This window comes from Populus euphratica, unplaced genomic scaffold (genome assembly GCF_000495115.2).
Source record: "Populus euphratica unplaced genomic scaffold, PopEup_1.0 scaffold92.1, whole genome shotgun sequence".
Classification (NCBI taxonomy): Eukaryota; Viridiplantae; Streptophyta; class Magnoliopsida; order Malpighiales; family Salicaceae; genus Populus; species Populus euphratica.
In genome coordinates this window covers 329,668-355,043 of record NW_011499974.1, presented here as the reverse complement: position 1 = coordinate 355,043, position 25,376 = coordinate 329,668, and the positions used below count along the sequence as shown (strand labels likewise).

The 25,376-nt window shown below is 31.3% G+C and overlaps 2 protein-coding genes and 1 long non-coding RNA gene across 3 annotated transcripts; 1 reads left to right on the top strand and 2 right to left on the bottom strand.

Moving 5' to 3' along the window:
- The first annotated feature begins 2,088 nt into the window (after positions 1 to 2,088).
- LOC105139418 (uncharacterized) lies at positions 2,089 to 4,191 on the top strand. Its single transcript, XM_011045836.1, has 4 exons — positions 2,089 to 2,227; positions 2,434 to 2,795; positions 2,878 to 2,970; positions 3,056 to 4,191. Exons 2-4 carry the CDS (start codon positions 2,748 to 2,750, stop codon positions 3,980 to 3,982), a joined length of 1,068 nt encoding a protein of 355 aa, XP_011044138.1. The 5' UTR covers positions 2,089 to 2,227; positions 2,434 to 2,747; the 3' UTR covers positions 3,983 to 4,191.
- A 4,845-nt stretch (positions 4,192 to 9,036) lies between these two features.
- Positions 9,037 to 11,265, bottom strand: LOC105139417 (acetolactate synthase 2, chloroplastic-like). Its single transcript, XM_011045835.1, has one exon. It carries the CDS (start codon positions 11,149 to 11,151, stop codon positions 9,175 to 9,177), a length of 1,977 nt encoding a protein of 658 aa, XP_011044137.1. The 5' UTR covers positions 11,152 to 11,265; the 3' UTR covers positions 9,037 to 9,174.
- An 11,641-nt stretch (positions 11,266 to 22,906) lies between these two features.
- Positions 22,907 to 24,385, bottom strand: LOC105139416 (uncharacterized). Its single transcript, XR_844973.1, has 3 exons — positions 24,132 to 24,385; positions 23,933 to 24,048; positions 22,907 to 23,141 (listed from the first exon to the last, which is right to left on the bottom strand). It is a non-coding gene; the product is annotated as an uncharacterized LOC105139416 (long non-coding RNA).
- Between the last annotated feature and the right edge of the window lie 991 nt (positions 24,386 to 25,376).

Genomic DNA, 25,376 nt, shown 5'->3' with positions numbered 1-25,376 from the left:
TTTCTTCTATTAAGTCACTTCATTCACAAGATATAATTTGCAAGGTATCATAGCTTTATACGGTGTTGATTTTTTGGGTTTCTTTTTATTGCAAGGTATCATAGCTTTACACGGTGTTGATTTTTTGGGTTTCTTTTTATTGATTGATATTTTTTTGATTTTATATTTTTACATTTGGATTGTTGGGAATTGATCACCATTATATTTGTTTTTCAATTTTCCTTCTATGAGGTTGTCTTAGACTTACGAATTAGATTACAAGTTTTCCATACTAGTTCGGGTTGACTCAAGATATTTTATTTTATTTATTTTTTAATTTTATGCTTTAACATTAAGTTATATTATAATTAAAATTTATAATTTATTTTCTATTTTGATAGACATTCCTTTTCTTCTAATCATCATTATCACATTTTATTTTGAAATTCGATACATTTATTGTTGTTATTTTATCTATCACATTATTGAGTTTCGTAAGGTTTATGACTCGAGTCATAATATTTTTTTTTAAATATGCTAATAATATCTTAACAATATTTTTTATATCATAGAAAAATCAAATATATTTTTGATAAAAATAAAGCGCGAGTCAACTATCTAAAAGCCTAAAACTCAAGAAATAAAGTATAATTTTTTAATATGTATACATATCTGCTAATACCACCTGTCCGATTAATTTCAAGTTGGTTTCGATGAATATATAGATCAGTAATTAATTTATTAATTTCAACTCCAGTACTTTGGAAGAGGGGTTTGATAATTTTGCAAGCAAGTTTAATCTACTGACATGGCGCGAATTTTTTTAGGTAGATAACAAAGTTTTCACCTGACAAAGGTAGTTTCAGTTCTTAAATTCAGTACCATAGAATTTATCTAAAGCACCAGGCCTCCTTTTTCACTGATTCACATACATTCTTAAAGTTTTTTTCTTATCATATTTTCATGATGTGTTGCCTTATTGTTTTCGCAAAACCAAAATATAATAAGTTGTGTAGCATGTAATTAGTTTCTTTCAGACCATGCATCAGGATTAAAGATCATCTAAGGCCCACTATAATCATTGTTAGTATTTATTAATTTTAACACATCTCACTGTATGGTATATAAAAAAAATCTTTCAAGCTCGAGGTGGAAAAGCCAACAACAATGGTTAGAAAATTCGAAGGGAAAGAGAGTGGGGAGGCCGGGATTTGTTCAAGTCTTGCAGTCCTTTTCAAGCTAAACTTCGAGAAAAGTCATATTCTAAATAACTCAATATTTGCTTAAGGATTCATTAAAAATGCATGGAGTGTCAAATGGAATGAAGGGAGTATTGTAATATTTAATTTTTCTGCAGTGGTATTCTTCAACAGAGTAGTTGGCTCAACTGAAACGGGGGACTGCGCATATGGCAGCAAATCTCAGCTAGCCTAGAAGCACAACATTTTCCACTGACTTCAAGTATAATCATGCAATTCGAGGAGATGTATCTTAAGGTCAATTTGCAAATTATAATATACTTTTCTTAGTACTTTGTCTCTATGGAAGTATTCTTTTCAGGCATCTAAGGGCGGCATGTTCTACTTCTATACCGGATTGGAATAAACCTTGTTCTTGGTTTCTTCAGCACCACGTCTAAAAGGGCCTCCAAGATCCTGCAATTTTCTGGAACAGTTATTCATTTAATCCATATACGAGCACAGGATGTGGCTTAGCTGACTGGCACCTGGAGCAGTAGCAGAAGACTACTGCCGACAGTAACTTGGCTGATATCAATATGCTCACATTGCTGCCTAAAGTTAACATACCAGTTTCTAATCATATTATCACCCTCAGGAATCAGGATAGCTACCTGCCGTTAAAAAAAAATTGTTGTTAAACAATGCCAAGTTCTAAAGAGGTTCATCAGAAACTTCTATAGAACTCATATACAATCCCTCTGCTGATTTACAAATTACAACAGGCTTGGCTTCAAAACAGGTTCTTAGGTTTAGGGTCTGCCTTCACACCACAGGACTCGAGTAGTTCAACACAACCAAGTCCTTCCTTGTTAACTAAAGGTTCTTAAATGGTCGCTTTCCATTGAATATTTAAAAATTTAGAGGATGATGTTTCATCCCAATTGAATATATTTTTGCCGTTTCTTGCCGCTCTAATATCATTTGAGAATTAAGTTTCTTTTTCTCCCTTCTGGCTATTTATCCTCGAGTCGGATTGATAGAGGCGTGGAAGTCGAGCTAAATTAAAGGTATAATCAAGGTTTGTTATATGCTAAATACTCATATTAACTAATGATCATATGGCATGTATTAATCTTTTATAAGATTAAAAAACCATGGTTAGAATACAAACTAGAAACCATCAACTGTTGATGGTTCCCAGTTTTGAGAACATTGCTCTTGTCATTGTCAGCATGCCTTTCGTATCGTGACTTATTTTTATCTTCTTTAATAGCTGACATTCATAACCAAGCTTGCAACAACAAATGTTTTAGTCAGTTTGGCTTGGTCTTCTCTTCAGAGCTGCCTCTAATTTCTTCCACCAAATCCCCTACTTGCTCCTTTTCCCAATGGTCACTTTTGGTTTCTTGAATACTACTAACTCGTTTCCTTTTTTGTTCTCGGAGGGTTTGACTACTTTGGTTTCTCATTCTTAGGCTCCCTTGGTCCTTTCTTTCCACGAATCTCTTTGTTTCATAATTTTTTCTTACTGATACGTACAGCAGTAAATTACCTGTGGTGTTCTTGTCTCCCAACCCCCCCGATCCCATGGGTAGGAACAATGAAGGAGAGGTTCTTTACAGTGCAGGATCTAAAGTTAAGTAACTTGTACTCTATAAAAAGTTGTCTAACCACAAAAAATGTTCAGGCATTCTTATTAAGGTTGACAAAAATCTAGGGCAGGATGGAAGGTCAAAAGAAAAAATCTCTTCTTGCATCTATAACCAAACCTGGAGTCAAAAATAGCAGACCAAGCAGTATGGTTGTGAAGGTATATTTCAATCTCTGAACAATCTAGATTATGTTTTCGTAGGGTTGTAATGCATATCTATCTAACTAGTTTTGGTTGTATACAGAAAGCACATACCGTAGTTCCTGCACATATCTTGGCAGAAGCCATATCGACAATTCATGGTCTTGACCTCAGATGGTCAGGTCCGATAACTACAACAGAAATGCAATATGTTGAGCAGTATGTCTTGGCGAAATACCCCCAATATGCTGGCTTTATCGGAGAGAAGGTTGATCTATCTACTCTTTGTATCAACGAGGAGATTTCAGAGCCTTCACCTGACGACAAGAATAAATCACCAATGGCTAGTCCGAGAGAGGTCTCCACACCATCCTTGGGAAGCAATCACCCTGACTTGGATAGAAACCAGTTAGAGCCATCAAGACTGCTTGATATTCTCACAGAGAAATCCTCATTTCCAGGGAGTTTCGTATCAATACCTGAGATTCAAGCCCAGCACAAAGTTATGAGGTACTGTGGATTACTCGATAATGAGTATCTTGTCCTATTCACTCAAAACTACAAAGATGCAATGATGTTAGTAGGGGAGAGCTACCCTTTCTTCAGAGGGAAATTCTACATGACTGCTATTGGGGAAGAAATGGATTATGTAAAGGAATTTGCCAGTTACAAGGAATCAAAAGTGATCCCGACACCAGAAACTTGGTTGGATTTGAGAATCAAGGGATCACAGCTCAGCCAGTATTTTAGAAGGAAGTGTAAGCACAGCCCTAAGGGGCTATTCTCATACCCAGCTGATGTGCACGGAACTCGTTATTCGATGCATTGGGTATCAGAAGCCCATCGGAACTCATGGCATGTTCTGCTAGACGCAACTGCACTTGTTGTGGGAAAGGATAGGTTGAATCTTGCACTTCACAGGCCTGACTTTGTGCTGTGCAGCCCTGACAATACCCCTACTAATCTTTCAACAATCACGTGCCTTCTTGTTAGGAAGAGATCTTTTGATACAATAACAGCTTCTTCTTAGCTTGAAGATTAAGAAGAGGTTTTTGTTTGTGATTTTTGAGCATGCTTAGACCGGTTAATTAAGCAAAGTCAATACATGTTTTCACCTTGGTGTCTGAAATCGGTAATCTGATTTCGTTAATTATAACCTGCCATTGAATTATCCTTCACTCTACGAATAATCCTAGATATCATTGAATAACCTTCACTCTTCGGAGGCGGAAGCATCTGAAAAAAGTCCACAACTCCAATAACCTTCACTCTTCGGAGGCGAAAGCATCTGAAAAAAGTCCACAACTCCAAAACTAAAATTTATAAAATGGAAAAAAAAAATACTTGTTTTTTTTCAGGAAGGTCCAAAGAAAAAAATGCAGGCACAAATGCCCATCCTGTGTCAAAACTCTACAATCCCCATGCTTCTTTCTTTGTGCTGCCACTTGATTTCTTTAGATTTCTCTAAGTTTCGTTCACAAATGCGTGCTGCTTTGTATTCAACTACGCATGGCCTTTCTTCTTCAAGTCCTTCATTGTCCTTCATTGTCTTCTTCTTCTTCTTTTAATTATGCCCATGCATAAACTAGCCGACTGTCATGCTTGCCATTTATTGTTCCAGGATTGTTATGCTATGGTTTTACTGAAATTCTATTTCCCATTGAAGCTTGCTTGTATTTACTTGACACTTCTAACCACCATTGCATTGAATGTGTTCCAAAAATGCTTCCCCCCCCCCACCTCAAAATTCCCAGCACTAATGCTAACTGTTGTGCTGGTGTCAAATCACATTCACTCTATGGTTATGAATCTGACAAAGCCAACCTAGAGAGTACTTGATTCTTGCAATCCCTATATCAAAAGATCAGAAAGCATCAAGATTATGTGCCTGGTCTGTAGCGATCAAAGATTTCTATGACGATTGTTTCTTCTCGCAATCCTCGCATGAAAAATATGACCAATCAAAGAAATTCTCTGAAAAATATGACTATCCTCTGTATCTGTCTGACCTCTTTGAAACCATGAAAGATGTGGAATCATCAAAACTAGGAGCCCAGATCAACACCATCTTGAGAATCAAACTGGCCTGTCATGCCAATAACATCATCAAACTGCTGAAGAACCAAACCCACTCCCAAGCTCAGAACTCAGTGCAGACAGGCCTAGACTGCTGCGCACAGCTGGACAGTCAAAAACTATACCTGTACCATCACGGCAATTCATGCCTTTCCAGGAACAAAATGTCCTGTAAATCAGCCAGTGCAGACATGGTACCAGCACCTCACCCCTGAGACATCTTCCTCTTTCAAACATAGCTGGAGGCAGGTTATCTACACACTGAAGTTCATATATTTAGACCCTGTCAAAGAAACTAAACCCACGTTAAATTTTATTGACCTACATAACACACATGAAACATACAGGTCCCATTTTACAAACAGAACGTGAAACATCCACGTCCCAATGTATAGACAGGACATAGTAGGTGGTCAAAACAAGCACACTCTACCTCGGAAAACCAGTCCTGCTTCTGTCAGCTGGCTCTTTCCGTTTTTACTACAGAGAGTTAGACCAGCAACACGTTTGAAGCTTCTTTAGCCATTTCCTATAAAGGACAATCACACCGCCTCTTTGACCATTAGCTTAACAGATCTTTTAGTCCCAAAATTTCCACAAAAAAAAAAAAGAAAAGAAAAGAAAGAAAGATAGGACAAGGAACAGAATGTTAGGAATAAAAATTATTTAAGACTCGATATTTATTACACTATAGCCATGATTTTTCATTAATTCAGGGAACTCGACCTCTCCTGTCTTAATGTCAACCAAAAGGTGCTGATATCATGTGTGTGTGTGTGTGTGTGTACAAGATATTAACAACTCAAATCTAATGTAATTTCAGAGTTTTGCATCATGTATATACACAATTCATAATATAAAAAACCAAAAGAAAGTTTCCAAGAAAGGCAGAAGAAAATTACCGCCATCAAAACTTGGAGGATCTAGCTTGAGAAAACTGATCAGGTCAGTACCTTGAACTTGCTGGGGATTCAAATGAGCAACTTGATCCCCTTGTTTCTTTTGTTTAGCCACAATATGAGCTAATTTCTGCACAACTTGAGTTACTCCATAAAATCCTTCAGCCAAAACATCCAATGATATACCTCCACTGGAGTTCTTCTTGTTCCTCATCCTTTGTTAGTTCTTTTCAAGATCTTTCCACTTCCACTTCCTGTACAGATTTTTCTGTGGACTTTTGACCTGGATTCCTTCTTGAAAATGATCAATAGACTTGTCCTTTTTAACTTCTTTGGTAAGTAAGGCAACTAATGACATCTTTTTTTTTTTTTTTTCATTTTAAACCCATATGAAATACATAATTACAAAGAAAATGATTCTAAAGACATCATTTCAATAATACTCATGTAGAAAATATGTACGAATCAACAAGAACATTTCAAAATTTGGCAAACTTAATGCTCTCGTAAATAACCATGGCTCAAACTATAACAGTTCTCAAACAAGAAGTTCAAATAACTCATTATACATATACACAATATTATGATCTCTAAACAACAACTCAAATCACAATCCCAATCTATTGTAATTACAGAGCCTTACATCATGTTTATAAACAATTCCCAATATGAAAAACCAAAAGAAAGTTTCCAAGAAAGACAAACGGCAAACGAGCAACAAATTAAATATATAACTCCTAGCCGCCAAGTGATTTTTCCCAGCTTTTAAATCTATAAGCCTGAAAGAAAGTAACTGCGGAAAATGATGAGTCTCAACAACTGAGTGATTCACCAATATAAATATATCCAACAGTGATAAAACCGAACATATTCACACACACATAATGATTTAATTAGTAACTTTCATACCATTTCATAACCCATTACAACATATACATTATCCACCATCACACACCATGTACGAACTCATCGCACAGTGTATAACCCAACATCACACCTTCCACAGTGTACCATCTTCCTTGAAAAATAGCGTGTATACATAGAGGATGTCAAGTTCGGCTTGGATGGCCCAATTTCCTTTCTTTCTTCTTCTCTCTCTTTTCTTTTTTATTCTCTTGATTTTCGCACATAACTCTCTCTAAAATTATAAAGTTGTCTTCATTTGTTTTTGGATGTCAATGTTGGAATTTTTTTTAATTTTATTTTTTTATATTAAGGATAATATAAATTATTATTATTTTTTGTTTGCTTGCTATTATTTTATCTTGATATTATAATTTGAACCATAGATTTAATAGGTTAATTTAAGTTATTTCAATTTTTTTTATTTTTTTTATTAATTTTATTATTCAACATTATATTATTTGAGAATTGATCTATTGATTTTTTATTATTTTCTATGATGTTATCTTAATATTGTAGTTTGGATCACAGGTTTCCGTATTAACTTGAGTTTTTTATAATTTTTCTTAATTTATTATCTTTTTTAGAATTGATTTTTCTTTAATTTCATCATTTAATATTTTATTAATTAAAGATTGAGTATTATAATTTGTTTTGATTTATTTTTTATAAGATTATTATCATTAGAATTAATTTTTCTTTAATTTTACCATTTAATATTTTATTAATTAAAAATTGAGTATTATAACTTGTTTCGATTTATTTTTTATAAGATTACATCATCTTATGACTTTGATCGTAAATTTAATAGGTTATTCTAAAATAACATGGATCTATTTAAGTATTTTTTTAAAAAATAAATGTTATCTAATATATTACATAATTATTATTTAGAGAGAAAAAAAAGTTTCCCAATGTACACTAGAAAACAAACACTTTAGGAGTATATATATAATTTTTTAGCTAAAAAAACTGATTTGATCAGTGTAAGATGTAATCTAGTTTTGTAATAAGAATCTATGTATTCATTCTTGTACCAAAATGCCAGGCCCCACACTGAAACATGTAATCAAATAAATATATTTAGTTGATCATAGAGAGAACCATTTGCAGCATCTAAGAAGACAAACGTTGTGGACCGTTCTGCAGAAGCAACTCCTAAACGACTTTTATAAACTTGAACTGTCACAATATCAATGGAGTAAAAACTCACAGCCCGAAACCATGAATGAATCAAAACACGACTAAATTGGCACTAGCAAGCAATTCAGGAGAATCAAGAGAAATCCTACCACCCTCCGAGGCCCCGTCTGTTTTTCGAAGACGGCAAGCTAGCACCTATGCGCGAATTATTGGAATCGCATACACAAAGAGCACCCTGATATCTTCAAATTGTCCTTTTCTCCTGCAAGACAATTCATTTTATGCAACCTAGCCATTCTAGCCCTGCAATACATCATATGACTAGCCCATGGTATCCCATAGACGTGTCTGACAAATCTCTTTGATCATGCAGCTCAAATCAAACCATGGAAAAAAGGAAACGAGAATGGAAAAAACACAACAAAACACGACCAGATTTGCACTAACAAGCAATCAATGGCTTACAATACTAATGAATTATAGAAAAAAAAAAAAAAACCTGGGAAGGAATAAATTACAATACTCATGAATATAGAAAAATGGAAAACGATCAGATCTCTCTATTAAAACCTATGAAAAGGTATGCCGGGAGAATGAAATGCATCAACTAACTAAGCAACAGCAGTAACAAACAAATTGGTGCCACACGACGAATACCTGGAATCGTAAAATATGGCTGTAAGGAAATCTGCATGTGAATTTATGAGTGCTTGCAGAGGCTTATTGTCAGAAGGAACGAGATTCACTTATCCTTCCGTCTTCATTCTACTGTATAGATATATTCATTAAGCCTGGATCAAATACCCTGCAAAGTTAGAGACTATTTTTCCTCTGGCTCACGAACTTCTACACAGGGTTCGTACCTCATACACTTGATAAGCAAGAAAGCCTGTCACCTGACATGAAAACCTACCACCTTTTGCCATGTGAACTCACAAGTGATGACAATTACAGAGAATCAAAGTAAATCAGTTTAACCGGACAAGAATCATCTCACTCAATTCAAGATCCACCACTGGATAGAGTTTCATCCAGTGATCACTAAACCTACATATGCACAAGCTCATTGAAAAGTGCCAATTTATTGAATATATAAAATCTCAAAACAAGATTCAAATATAGGTCCCCATAACGGACACAGCGTGGAATAACACAGGACATACATCTAATTTTTTAAAAACATAGCTGTTGCAGAGGAAGATCAGTACTTCGTTCTTCCATCACCCTCAGTTATCACATCTTTAAAAGCCCCTCCACTTGGGATCATAGGCAAGACATGTTCTTGGTGGGGCACAATCACATCCAATAAGTATGGCCCCGGAGTGTTCAACATTTTTTGAATTGCTGCTCTAAGATCATCCTTTCTCGTGATGCGGGCAGCAGGTATTCCACAAGCTTCTGCAAACTTCAACATATTGGGGAAAATCTCAGACTCGTTCGATGGATTCCCCAAATATGTGTGAGCCCGGTTAGCTTTGTAGAATCGATCCTCCCACTGGACCACCATGCCCAAATGCTGATTGTTCAGAAGCATTATCTTGACAGGGAGATTCTCCACACGAATAGTGGCTAACTCTTGGATATTCATGATGAAGCTTCCATCACCATCAATGTCCACAACAATGGAATCAGGATTCGCAACAGCAGCTCCAATAGCAGCGGGCAATCCAAAACCCATCGCCCCCAACCCCCCTGATGTCAACCACTGCCTTGGTCTCTTATACTTGTAAAACTGAGCAGCCCACATTTGATGCTGCCCAACCCCAGTACTTATAATCGCATTCCCATCAGTCAACTCCTCAAGAACCTGAATCGCATACTGAGGAGGAATTGCTTCTCCAAAAGTCTTAAAGCTCAACGGATACTTCACTTTCTCCTCATTCAACTCCTCTCTCCATGCCCTAAAGTCCATTTTCCCTCTAGCACCTCTGCTCTCCAAAATCTTGTTAATCCTTTGTAAAGCCACCTTGACATCCCCACAAACCGACACATGAGGCTGCTTGTTCTTCCCAATCTCAGCCGAATCAATATCAATATGCACAATCTTTGCCCTACTTGCAAAAGCCTCAAGCTTTCCTGTCACCCGATCATCAAACCTCACACCAAAAGCAAGCAGCAAATCACTCTTATCCACAGCATAATTCGCATACACTGTTCCATGCATACCAAGCATTTGCAAAGACAGCTCATCCCCTACAGGGAATGCACCTAGACCCATCAAAGTACTCGCGACAGGAATCCCCGTCAACTCCACAAACCTCCTCAACTCCTCACTCGAATTCAAACATCCTCCACCCACATACAAAACTGGCTTCTTACTCTCCGAAATCAATCTCACGATCTGCTCTAAATGCAACTCATTCGGATTCTTTGGCAGCCTCGACAGGTAACCATGCAACTTCATAGGCACATCCCAATTAGGAACAGCCAATTGCTGCTGTATATCCTTCGGAATATCAATCAAAACAGGGCCAGGCCTGCCCGAGGAAGCCAAAAAGAAAGCTTCCTTAATAATCCTAGGAATATCATCAACATCGAGAACCAAATAATTATGTTTGGTAATGGACCTTGTTACCTCAACAATTGGTGTTTCTTGAAACGCATCAGTACCTATCATTCGCCGCGGAACCTGACCAGTAATGGCCACTATTGGGACGCTATCAAGCAGCGCGTCAGCCAATCCACTCACAAGATTCGTGGCGCCAGGACCTGACGTTGCAATGCAAACGCCAGGCAAGCCTGAAGCACGCGCGTAGCCTTCAGCAGCGAAGACACCACCTTGCTCGTGGCGCGGTAAGACATTTCGGATTTTATTAGATCTTGTGAGAGCTTGGTGAATCTCCAAGGAGGCCCCCCCTGGGTAAGCGAAGACATCAGTTACACCTTCGCGTTCGAGAGCTTCTACGAGGATGTCAGCGCCTTTTCGGGGTTCATCAGGGGCAAATCTGGGAAATGAGAATTTCTCGGTTGTCGGGGAGGAAGTTGTTGCGGTGGAAGAGATGGGTTTGGAGAGGGAGTTGGAGATGTGGAGAGAGCGGGTTTTTGTGTGGTTAAAGGTTGAAGGGAGGGTGAGTGTGAGTGTGGAAATGGTTAATGGGGCTTTGGAAGGGGAGGGGGGTCTGTAGATGGGTGCAGTGGAGGTAGAGGGGGCTGCTGCTACCGCCGCCATATTGGACATGGCAGAAGAAAGAGAGAGACAGAGGACGTCGAGAGAGTTTGTGGCAGAGCGAGAGGAGTACTATCGTGTGACTTGCGAGTGATTTAATGAGGTTGGAAGTTTGAAGGGGTTGTGGGCGGCGGAGAGTGGAATTTGCTTTCCTGTCCAATTTAAATGAAATATTAATTTATGTATTAATAGAGGTTAAGTTTATTTTTATATTAATTTTATTTGTAGTTTTTAAATTTAGCTCAATGATCAACTTTAACCAATATCTCGATCATGAGTTTTAGATAGAATTATTAGGTTAATATTAAATTGTTTTTTAATATAAATCAAAGTAATATTATTTTTGTTAAAAATAAATAAATAATAAATAGATTATAATTAATTTTTAACATATTTTTTACAAATCAACCCAAGATTTTACTCTAATCAACCTAGTTTTTTAACTATGTTACTGAAATTTTTTATTTTTTTATTTTTTTAAATCTAGTTTAATTTTAAACTTGGATCGGTTGAGTTATCAATCGACTTGTCAGGCCAGTCTATTTTTAAAATTATAATTTTAATAGAACAATGTGTATTAATATTAAATATTAGAAATAATTTTATGAATTTTACTTGATATTAAATTTTAAATTCATATTAAAAAACTAAATTTATTTTATCATTATACTAATATCTTATACCATTAAATAATTTCTTTTATTGATATATAATATTCAAGTTTATGTCTATGGAGATATATAAAAACCATTAACAAATATATTAAATTTTATTGATATATAATATTCAATGTACGGTTTATGTCTATGGAGATATATAAAAATATAAAAACCATTAACAAATATATTAAAACAATTGAATTTTTTCATTTTTTTTTATTGCTAATATATACAATAAAACTAATTTTTTTATTTTTTAAATTTCAATCTCATATTTGTATTTATTTTTTTTTGCTTTTATTTCATGGGATTCCCATGAAGTTTTAAATTATAGTAGAAATATAAAATAAAAAATAGAAGGACCACAGTATAAAACATGAAAAAATGTTATGTCAATCTAAAAATTCTCTATAATTTTTATTTGGTTTCAAAAATTCATTTTATTTTATTTTTCTTTCAGATTAAATAAAAAAATCCCTAAAAAAACAATGGAGAAAAGATAAAATTGTGGGTTGGCTAAAAAGTCCAAGAAAAAAGGGGGAAATTCTTTCCTTTCCCGGGATGCATTCATGAGTCATGACTCGCCCTTGTTTTCTAGGAGACCCCACCAATCAAGGTTAAAAAAAGGGCCCACCTAGCCTTAGCAAATTAACCTTTGTAACTTGGAGACAAAAATCCAACGCCGTTTTATAAAACAAAAATGAACGATTTTATTAAGGTAAAAGAGTTTCTTCTACAAAAGAAGTTTGATAGTAAAGATTTCTCCAATAAACATGAAAAAACTAGAGCAGTCATTTTTTTTTTATTTAATATAGATAGAATTTATTTTCATGATATATTTATAAAAAAATTATTTATTCTTAATAAAAAAAATCTCTAATATCACAATAAATAAAAACATGTAAATTAAAAAGTAAATTCAATGTTAAATACTTACTTTCATGAGAAAGATTGACTTTTCATTTTAAGTTTTAAATTAGTAACAACTCCTTTATAATTTATTGATTCATGTATTTTTTTAAATTTATTTTATTATGAGTAAATAATATATGTGTTTTTTAATTAAAAACTATAATACAATAAAAAATATATAATATCATCGCATTTTTTTTTTGCATTAGATGACTTGAAATCCTATTCAAAGCATAAACAATATATTAGAAATTTTAGGATGAAAATAAATATAAAGTTAGTTTAGAGGCGTGAAAATACTATTTTTAACATGTTTATTTGTTCTATATAAAGATAATATCTTTAAAATACAACTAAGCCCTCTAAACCTCTAAAAAAAATGAGAAAATAAGATTAAAAAAAATGTATGTTTCTTTTATGTATAATAACATGCTTTTATAGACTTGAAACATAACAATAAAATAATATGACTGTTCATCAAATAATATGATTATTAATAAAACATTATAGTTGTTCATCAAACAATATGACTATTGATGAAACATTATGATTGTTCATCAAATAGTATGACTATTCATAAACAGTTTAACTGCTCATATTAGATTTCAAGTTCCAAATATTATCTTTTTATATTATAAATATCCATATAATAACACTAGGAAGCCAGATAAAAGAGTTTGTCTACCATGACTTAATTTACAACATAGTAGAAACCTATACTTAGAAACATTAGGAGAGAGTGTTTCTTTCCAATGTGAGATAAATATCTTTTTCTTTATTTGTTTACAAACTACACCAACAATCCCCCACTAGTTTCTAATAAAAATCTTTTTACTTGATAGAATTACACTTACAGGAAGGTATTTTGCAATTTAAACCTTTAATTAGTATTAAAACTTGAATCCTACTAAAGTTATTGGTATCCATATATTAAAATAAAATTTTTGTTGTAGAATAAAAGATAATACACACATATATTATCCAAACTCTTAAAGAGGTTTACAACTGTTTAACACTATTATAGCTATGTCCTAAAATCATAATTTTTTTATGAATATTTACAAGAAAAAACCCTAGCTCTTGTGAAAAGCGGCACCACTTTTATATTCATATAAGTAGAATTATACTTGTCTCTATTACATTAGACACAAACTTTAAATTTCATTAATAGCATACGTTCATCCTATTTTTCGTAATGTAACACACTGAATACTATCATAATAGAAACTTAAATTAATTATTAATGTCCAACAGATACAAAATAGTAACTTCTTATTACCCATTAAACTAAGAGATAAGATTCTTGCTAATCTGAAGTTGGGTTCATATTACTAGTATCTTTAATAACGAGTTTTAACCTTATTTCATTAGTTTTTTTTTCTTACCATGTCTCTAGATAGTCATTTTATGAGTGGATCCACTAAATTATTCATAAACTTCACATAGACAATTGTGATTACACCATTTATAATCAACTTTTGAATATATTCATATCAAATATTTATATGTCTTGACTTACTATTGTAAATGTTACTATAAGCTCGAGACATAGTTGCTTCACTATCGCGGTATAAAGAAATAACTAACATAGGTTGTGACCACAATATAATATCAAAAAAAATATTTCTTAGCCATTATGTTTCTTTATGTGTAGCAACTATAGCAATAAGTTATGATTTCATAGTAGAATGAGAGATGCATATTTGTTTTTTAGATGTCCAAGATATTGCACCTCCTACAAGTGAAAAAATCCAACTTGATGTGGACTTAATATCACTTGAACTAATCATCTACCTTGCATTACTATATCCTTCCATCATAACTAGGAAATCAAAATAAAACAAGCTTAAATTGATCGTTATTTTTAGATAACCAAAGACTCTTGCAATATCCTTTTAATAATCTATATTCGGCTTGTTTATATATCTTGATAATTTACATATAGCAAAAGCTATATCTGGTCTTGTACAATGCATAACATACATAAGACTTCCAATGACACTAGTATATTCTAATTGTGCTACCGTTTTATCACAATAATTATTTAACTTTATGCTAAAGTCAAATGGGGTACTAATCTCCTTTATATTGAAATGCTTAAACTTATCGAGCATTTTCTCAATATAACGCGACTGATTAAGTGCATAACAACTACTATATTTCTTAACTTTGATATCTAAGATTGTATTTATTTCACCAAGATTTTTCATTTTAAAGATAGAAGTGAGATATCTTCCGGTTTCAACTATTCCAATCATATTGGTGCTAAATATTAACATGTCATCTACATAAAGACAAATAATCACACTAAAATATTTTGTAAATTTAAAATACATACACTTATCAACACCATGTGATGAAAACCATTAAACAAAATTGCTTTGTCAAACTTTTCATGCCATTGTTTTGGAGCTTATTTTAAACCATATAAAGACTTTACCAATTTACAGACTTTTTTCTTCATTTCCAAGAAGTATAAAACCCTCAGGTTATATACACTTCTTCTTTCAAATCTCCATTTAGAAAAGCCATCTTTATATCTATTTGATGAACATATAATTTATAAATTGATGTTAATGCAAATAAAATTGTAATTGATGTAATTTTTGCCACTGAAGAATAAGTGTTAAAATAATTAATACCCTCCTTTTGAGTAAAACCTTTAACAACTAATCTTGCCTTGAAGGTTTGTATAAAACTATCGGCATTGTATTTTCTTCTAAACACCCATTTACATCCTATTGGTTTAAAACTTGGAGGTAAATCAACTAGGACCCAAGTATTGTTAGACAATATCGAATCCATTTCATCATTTACCACTTTTTTTTTAAAAAAGCAACATCCCTATAAGACATAGCTTGACCGAATATTTTTGGACCATTTTCTATATTTAGGATCATAGGTGTCTTTTTTAATATTGTATTTCTATCACCTTCCACTAAAAATACAATTGAACTAGTAGAAATAAATTATGTATCTATATATTTTTTCTTTCTAACTCTTTGACTTTTTATAGGTTCACTTAAACCTATTACTTTTAGGTTTTTATATTTTTTACTTAATATTAAGCTAGAAGTCGTTACTTTTAGATTTGGTTTTTGCACATTTGAATAACTTATAAATTTATATTCGATAAATTCAATATGTACAGATTCAACAATCACATTAGTTTCTAAATCCAAAAGTCTATACGCCTTTGAATTTTGTGCATAACCAATAAAACACTTTTAAGACCTTTGGGTCCTAATTTTGTTATTTGAGAATCATAACTTTTATAAAAAGCTACACACCCCATACTTTAAAATAATTTAGATTTGATTTTCTACCGTTCCATGCTTCATTGGGAGAAACATTTGATATTTTAGACAATACTTTATTATGAATGTGACATGCAGTAAGTAAAGCTTCGACCTATAAATTATTTGGTAATTTAACATTTAAAAGCATGACATTAACTATATCCATTAAGGTCCTATTTTTCCTTTTAGTAAGTCCATTATGTTGTGATGTGTAGGGTGTTATCATTTGATGAATTATTCCTTTTTCCTCATAAAATGTAGAAAAATTCTTAGAAAAACATTCTCCGCCTCTATCACTTCTAAGAACTTTAATTTGTATTTACTTTTTATTTTCTACCATTTTTTTTATTTCTTTTAATTTTTTAAAGGCTTCAGCTTTAGTTTTTAATAAATAAACATAGGTAAAATGAGAATAATCATTAATAAAAGTTATGAAATATCTTTTCTCACCCCTTGTTAACATACAATTTATTTCACATATACAAGAATGGACCAACTTAAGTAATTGAGAATTCCTTTCTACTTTAGAAAATGGTTTCTTTATCATCTTTACTTGAATACATACTTCACATTTGTTTTTATTATTATGTTGATATGAAATATAACCATGCTTACACATATATTTCAAAGCATGATTTTATAGACTTGAAACATAATAATGAAATAATATGACTATTCATGAAATAATATGATTATTGATGAAATAATATGATTGTTGATGAAATAATATGATTGTTCATCAAACAGTATGATTATTCATGAAATAGTATAAATATTTATATTAAGTTTCAAGTTTCAAGTTCTAAATGTTATATTTTGATATTATAAATATTAATATAATAACATTAGAAATCCAAATAGGAAAGTTTGTCCACCATGGATTAATTTACTACACGATAGAAACTCACGCTTAAAAACATTAAAAGGGAGTATTTCTTTCCAATGTGGGATAAACATCTTTTTGTTTTTTCATTTACAGACTATACCAACACAATATGTTTACATAAACAACATATTTGTGTTTCTAATTTTTTTTTTAAAAAAAAATTATCATATTTCAAAATATATCTTCATCATTAACGTATTATTATATTATATTTAAAATTAACTTGAGATTCCATGCACGTTATGGCATGACTCATATAAAGTTTCTTTTAACTTGGACCTAGCTAGCTCTGACTGGCCAATAAATTTGTGATTAAGCTGGGAGTTATTTTTCAAACTCCTAGACCTAGCTAGCTAGCTAACAAATTTGTGATTCAGCTAGGAGTTATTTTCCAAACTAACATAATGAATTTTTTTTTTTACTAATTAACATAGTTAGAAAAATACTAGGCTAAGGTAAAATAAATGAGACTATAGATACTAGTTTAATTGATGATTTAAATAATATGAACAAAAAAATACAACAACAATAAATAAATTAATAAATAAAAACAAAAACAAAAGGTAAAAAAGAATCATACATGAACCAATTCAAATTATCAAATATCTTAATGTTGAAGGGTGAAACTATAAAAAATATTTTAAAAACACTATGTTAAACTAGGTGAACTCGCAAACCTTGCAACCATGAATATGAAATTTAAATAATCTTATTAAAATAAAAGTAAGAAAAAATTTTTGAAGAGTAAAATCAAAATAAATCAATTTAAAAAAGTAAAAGCAAACACACATTAACTTTGAAACCGGTGATTTTGATCATGAATATGAGACTAACCCATTGAAGGCAACATGTAAAAAATAAGAAAATATCAGCTTAAAAAAAACAGAAAGCAAACTCGTTTGAACCTCTTAAACCTAATTTGATCTTCAAAACTCACAACTCGTGAAATCTTAGATCCAATTTTAACAAAAAAAAACTTAATTTTAAAGGATAAAATTATGAAAAGATATTAATAAAAAAAGCATGCAAAAAGCCAAAAAGATAGCAACAAAAATAACAAGGATAAAATCTGATAGAAAAAAAAAATCAAGGAGGATGAAATCATATACATATATATAAACAATTTAGAAAACAATCCCAAACAAAAAAAATAGTAATAAAAAAATAAAGACCGGATTTAAAAAATTTAAAAATCATAGTAGGTGAAATTGAAAAATGTTTATAATTTAATAGATTATTTATAAATAAAAAAATGATAAGGAATGAAATTAAAAAATATTTATAATATTATAAATAATTCAAGATTAAAAAAAATAGTAATTAAAATGATAACAACTAAATATAAATAAAAAATAAATTGTAGGGGTTGGTCTAAATTTGTAAAGGAATTGACACAAAATTTAAGGTAAAAAAAGAGAAAAAAAAGATGGTTATCCAAGTTAAACTCAAGGGATGTTTGGGCCATTCGCTACCCCATTATATTTAGAGCTATCATAAAATGCAATATTTTATGGTTGGATAACCTCACATGCTTCACTTAAATAATTCTATAGTTGTCCACATGTCCTAGCAATGTTTAACAATGTTTAATATATGAAAAATATAACAATATCCTTAAACAACATAAACATTCACAACAAAACTATTATAAAATGATTAAAACAAAATCTCATCATATAATTATAATTATTTTATTTTTAAAAATATTAAAATAATTATATTATTTAAAAAAATAAAAAGAGAAAAATGTCAAGCTGATATTATATTATTTATTTTAGGATTAATTTAGTAATTTTACTATTTAAATAAAAAATAATTAATTAATTTCTATATAAGTTGTAGAAAAATAATTATGTTATGGTAAAAAATTAAACTTACCGGCATCAAAGATTTTATAATTTAAAATCAATTTCATAATTGTACTGTTAGGATCACAATGAATAACATTTTTAATCTTGATGGAAAGGCTTTCCTAAGATTATTGTTTTTTATTTTTTTTTACATTTGTTAAATTACGACGACATAAACACTGACGCAAGTCGGGCTTACATGTGCGACCCTCTGCGCGGGTGGAAAAATGCAACCCTTTCACCGATTGGCGCATGCATTTTTGCGACATGAGGTCGGAAAGCTTTTGGATTTTATAATGGACAGCTGGACCAATGGACTAACTTTATCATTTAAGGCCCGTGCTTGACACGTCAAAGTACGGATTTTTAACTTTGCCCTGGTTTAGACAAACAGCATCTCACCCAAAAAAGAAGATTTTTTTTTTAAAAATTACCATATGAAAGTAGAAATTTTAGTATAAAAACATCATTTGAAAAGATTTCGATGAAATAACATGTTTTTATGTTATTGTGCTTTAAAGATATGATATTTATTAAATATAGTTTTTTTTTAAATATATACCATTAAACCTTGCCTTTAATATTTATCTTCTCTTTTCCTTTCTTAGCTCTCTCGTATTCTTTCAGTGTGATTCTTCACCTCATTTTCCTAAAAACCCATCAGACTTCACTAAAGAAGAAGATAAAAACCCATGGTGTTATCAATATAATCCTACATCTCGTAGCCTTGGCTCTCACTTCACCACAGGACATCTCATCAGCTCTCAAAGCCTTCAGAGCCTCGGTCAAGCCAAGTTCAGTCCAGCCATAGCCTTGCCTAGCCTGATGGGACTTCACCACCGGCCCTTGTGCCTTCCCTCGTCGGACCCACATCACTCTCCTAGCTCTGACCCAGGCCATGCACCTTTTCGTTTCTTGTAGGGTTAATTAAGAGCTTGCTTCTTAAAATTCACGTGCAGGTAATCTCAGGACTCGTTCACTTTCAGAAGCTAGACTAGCTAGCAAGGAGATTGGCTTGGTGTTACAGTACTAGATGCAGCTGCCCAGGCATCCAATGCACTAACTGCTAGCTAGACTAGCCAGGTCTGCAAGCCTCAAAGGTTCTTTGCGCTTTATCTGCTCTTGGAGCTGTGAGGGCGTTCAGCTTGAAGATGGCATCGAAGCGGAGAGAGAAGGAGCCATTGTTGGAATATCCGCTTCTTGGATCTTTCCTCAGTTTGCATTAACTATAGCCCTTTGATGGAATTGGGATCTGATTGACGTCAGGTTTCAAATTAATCCCACCCTTTTCAGACTATATTTAATTAATTTACACGGTTTAAAAACAAGGCATAAATTATTATTATTAGATTTTGAATCGTAATATTAATTAAAAATTAAGATTCTAAACTATGATATTCAAAAATATACTATTTTATTAAAAAAAATTACAAATTTAATCCCTTTTACTATCTATGCTAGGGCTAAGCAATGCACAACTTACCCAAGAAGAAGTCCAAGGAAAAAGGGGAAAATTCTTTCCTTACTCGGGGATTCACTCATGAGTCACGACTCGCCCTTGTTTCCTAGAAGACCCCACCAATCATGGTGAAAAGAAGGGCCCACTTAGTCTGAACAAATTGACCTTTATAACCTGGAGACAAAAACTGGAATTGCATTTTTGGCAGAGAGGTGCCTAGCGTAGGTAGTGTATTACCTGAGTGATTATTGTAAAAAAAGAAAAAAACAAGTTATTATACCCCCCTCGTATATGATTTACTATTCATTACAATATTATAATTATCATATTATCTCTCAATTTAATTTTTTAATTTGACTTTGAAGATGAGGTGGCCTTTTGACCGAAATATTCTTTTCAAGATTATGTAGGATTATATTGATAATTAAGTTTTTTAATTTATTATAAAATTATTTATTTAATTATTGAATAAAATAATTCAATGCTTGTTATTTAATAGTATTTTTGTGTGTTTTTTCTAGAAATAGTATAATTATTTTGATATTCTTGAAGGTAAGATCAATTAAATTATCATCTAAGCATTTTTTTTATTATTTTACTTTATTTTTATTGTAAATTTCAATGCTATTGAGAGGTATTTTTATAGATTATATTTATTAAATATAATGAAAAAAATGATTGGTATGTGCCTACACGCTAACGTGTGGACAACTCCTGCACTATTTTGGCGATGCATGAATAGCCATATATCCATCAAATGTTATATTTTATGATAGTATTTGAAAGGTTTTGGAATACTCAACCTAATGAGACAACACATTTCACACCATTTATGATGGTTTAGTACCGACAATTATTTTTTTCTTTTCTTCTCTCTACTCACCTAATTTTTTGTGCTAACCCCTTAAAAATTTAAGAACATCCCTTTTATTTATTAATTTTTTAGACTTGATCCCTTTTTTTTATCATGATTTTTTTTATTGATCTATAAAATTAGCGTGCCTTTTCAATTTCACCCTCTTAATTTTTTATCTTTTAAATTTGGTTGCCATTCTTTTTATTGCTATTTTTTTGTTTTGAGTTATTTTTTTAAATTGATATTTTTTTTTACGATTTCACCCTCCTTTGCTTTTTTTTTTTTCTCATATTAAATTTAATCCTTATTCTTTTTATTGCTATTTTTTTGGTCTATACAAATTTTTATTTAGGATCATTTTTTTAAAATCAGTTTTATTTTATGATTTTATCCTCATTTATTTTTTTCCTATCAAATTTAATCCCTATTAATCTTTTTTTTTCCTATCAAATTCAATTTCACCCCTCTTAATTTTCTTTATTTTTAGCTAGGAAAGGTACTATCTATATGGAATAATAACACTAATAATTTCATCATGTTCCATTGCTAACTATATTCAACTAATAATTTTTTCTAATAATTTAAAATATTTGGGTCAGTTTATACACATCAAAATTAAAAATAACATCAAGTTTTAATCTAAAATAATTGTTCTTATACTTGAATTTTTTACCCTATGTGAAAGTTTCGAGTTTTAACCCACAAGTAATTTGTCAAGATAACACCATATTGATTTGAGAAACTTATTAAGAATATCCTAGATATAGTTAATTTTTAAATATTCATGGTTGTTAATTATTTAATAAAATATAAATTAATTAATATATATAAAACAAAAACAATTTAGATAGTTAAGTTTACGATATAAGCTGGGAGCTGATATTTATTACTTCTTTTCACCATAAGATTTATGAGTTGAAATGCTGTAATTCTGGATAATACAATTGATTTTAATTTGCATAGGTTGGGCCTGTATTAATTTCTATTTTCTAGATAAAGAAAGCGTACCCATGCGTTCTTGGGAGGCTCCGGGATCTCGCTAATGGTTCTTCAATTCATGAAAAAAATTCTTGAAGGTTACTGCCGTTTTGGACTCTACTAGTAGCATCAGGAACTGATTCTCTTTTTCCCTTTCCTTTCCTTTCTTTCTATTGCCGAAATCCAAACTTATAAACTACACCTGAAGGAGGCTTCTGCCAGGAAAATCCCAGATGATATTTGATATGTTTTGGTGGCGAGTGCAAGGATTCCTTCTGTTTTCTATATATATATATATATATATAAACCATGTTTAAAATACATTTTGTTATTGTTTCGAAATAAAATATAACAAACTTTCGATATCTTTCCAATAAAATCCTAGATGATGATCTTGTATATGTTTTGGTTATGAGTACAAGCATTCCTTTGTTTTCTATCACTAAACAATACAGCCTTATTTTCATAAATAAAAAATTATATTTTCATCTTCATCAACCAAATATATTTATATCTTATTTTGAAAACACTAACAAATCATAAACTAGCATTTATCGACTTTCATATTCTATGTTAAGAATGGGCATTCATTATCTAATATTGTCCCCATATATTTTCAAAAACTTTTTTGGCTGAGCATTGCATGTACCACACTGTAAATTTCACGTTACAGAAGTCCAGATCATGACAACAAGCGAAACAAAAAGAGACCATTATTGTACTGTAGTTCTTTCCCGACTACTTGCACATGAGCTTGAATCTCTCCACATATTGGAAGAGACGAGGTGAGACAACTAACTCATCCACTACAACATCGATAAGGAAAGGCATAAGAGCTTAAGATAACAAAAAGGGTCAAACAAACGCAGAGCTTAAAAGAATCATAAAGAGTCTTGATATCGATAATTTCCTTGTTGGTGGAATATCACAAACAAACAGATGCAGAGCCTAAAAGAACCATAAAAAAAGTTTTGATATTGATAATTTCCTTGTTTGTGAAATATTGCAAACAAATCAAAAAGAAAATTAAGCAAAGCTAAAAGCTAAGCTTCCTCATTAAAGATAAGTTTTTTATCATATTGCCTCTTGATGATCCATACCACCTGCAATTTTAGAGGAAAGTAAAATCAGCTTTTGTTCAAAAACAATTCCAAAACAATTTAAATAAAACCTAATAGAACCACATGACCATTCTCTAAAACCACAAGGCAAAATAAACATGGAAAATCAAGAAAATATTAAGTTTATAGAGATGGGAGGCATGACCGCATTTCTATACATACTGCATAACAAAAAGGCCAAAACAACTTGCATCATAGCAAAGAAAATAATCAAAGCCATCATCAAATCAAGAGCAAGAATAATTAAACAAACCATTATCAATAATGATACATGCATAAGCTATAGTAATTTTCAATAGTGACCCCAAGAGCATCAATGTACAATGAACCACGAGTACATTGCAAACGACAATAATCAAAACCATTATCAAAATCAAGAGTAGGAACAATTAAACAAACCACACCACTACTTGCAAATAATAGCAAACTCAATCTAATTGTGCAAACCATACAGACATCAACCATAATAATTTTCAATTTGTTAATTATGTATTAAACACAAACAGATCTTAAATCTTCATCGACAATAAAACTGAATTCGATTATAAGACATCCCAATTGCTACAGCTACTCGATTTAATCATTATTTTCTAAAAATAACACCATTTAACCAAGTACAAACCTCATAATAATTATCCCAATTATTAAAAAATCAAAACAATCAATCCGCCATGCATCATCATCAACAAATCTCTCAAAAAAATAAACAATAAAAAAAATTAAAAATTCTATCAATAAAAAACAAAAAAGCGATACTGAAATCGAAACATTACCTAAGAAGCACCAACGATGATGTTATTAATTGGGATAAAAATCAACTTTACGAAGAACCCAACAAATCCCATAACCACGAATCCGATTGCAGTACGAGTCGCCACCTTCGTGAATTCTACAAAATATAAAACCAGAATTTTCAAAATCCCTAATTTTTTTTACCGCGACAATCCAATAATTAAAAAAAAATGTTAATACCTTTTTGATCGGGTTTGTGGCAGCGTTTGACGAGTCGGACGCTATCTTTAGCGAATTCTCTGAGAGGATCGATGACGGAATCTATGGCGTCCATTTTTGTTGAAGAGAAATAGGAGATCTAGAAACCCTGGATAGATTTATTTAGGATTTTTTCTTCTTCCTTTTTGAAAGAGCAAAAAATACGCGAGAGAGAGAGGGAGAGTCTCTTATGACAATTGCTTTGCAGACGGTACAGACACCGTTTTATTTCTTCAAGTGTAACGCGGAAGAGGAGCCTTTTCCTGGTCAAAACTGGAAGGCAGATTTTATTTGATTTAATTTTTATTTTTTTATTTATTTTATTAGATTGAAAAGCCTTTCATAATAAATAGAGTAAAATAAGATTTGTGTCCCACACTTTGTTCGGGCCGGGTAATTTTTTTTAATATGAAAAAACAAAATAAAATTCTACTTATTTGTTTAATTAGTAATTTAATAAAAAAATACAATGAAATTAAATAAATAAATAACAATAAAAAAAAAAGAAAAAAAACTCAATTTGTGTCTACCCAAATTATAAAACAACTTAATATTTAAGGAAAAATTAAAAAATAAAAAATAAAAAACAATAAAAAAATCAATTAAACCAAGTTAATTCACCAACATTACAACTATAGACATATAATTAAGGTAATCTTATACAAAGAAACATAGAAAAAAAAAACTTGAAGGCAAAATTCTAATAAGTCAAATGAGAACATAATAACTTAAAAAAAAAAAGGAAGATGAAACTCAATTTCTAGCAAATAAAATATTTAATGATGAAAATTTAAAAAACAATTTAAACCCACCTAAATTAAGATAAAAAATCTTTAACCTGGTTGTTATATCAAGGTGATTGCATTTGAAAATAAATTGAATAAAATCATGAAATTTAATTATCAAACAATTCAATATTGAAGTATGAAAATAAAAAAAAAAGTAATGGAAAAATATGAGTCAACTCAAGTTAACCTGCAAACTGCGATTATGGATATAAAATCAGGATAATTTCATAAAAAATAAATTATAAAGATTAATTTTTAATAAATTAAATGTTGGATGATAAAATTAAAATAAGTTATTTTTTAAAAGGATAAAAAACTAACTTATCTTTGAAACTAGTGACTCTGGTTATGAACTTGAAACTAACCCTATAATAGCAAAAAAACATTTAAGTTAATTTGGGTTAATCTATAAACCCTGCGACCATGGTCACGTAATTAG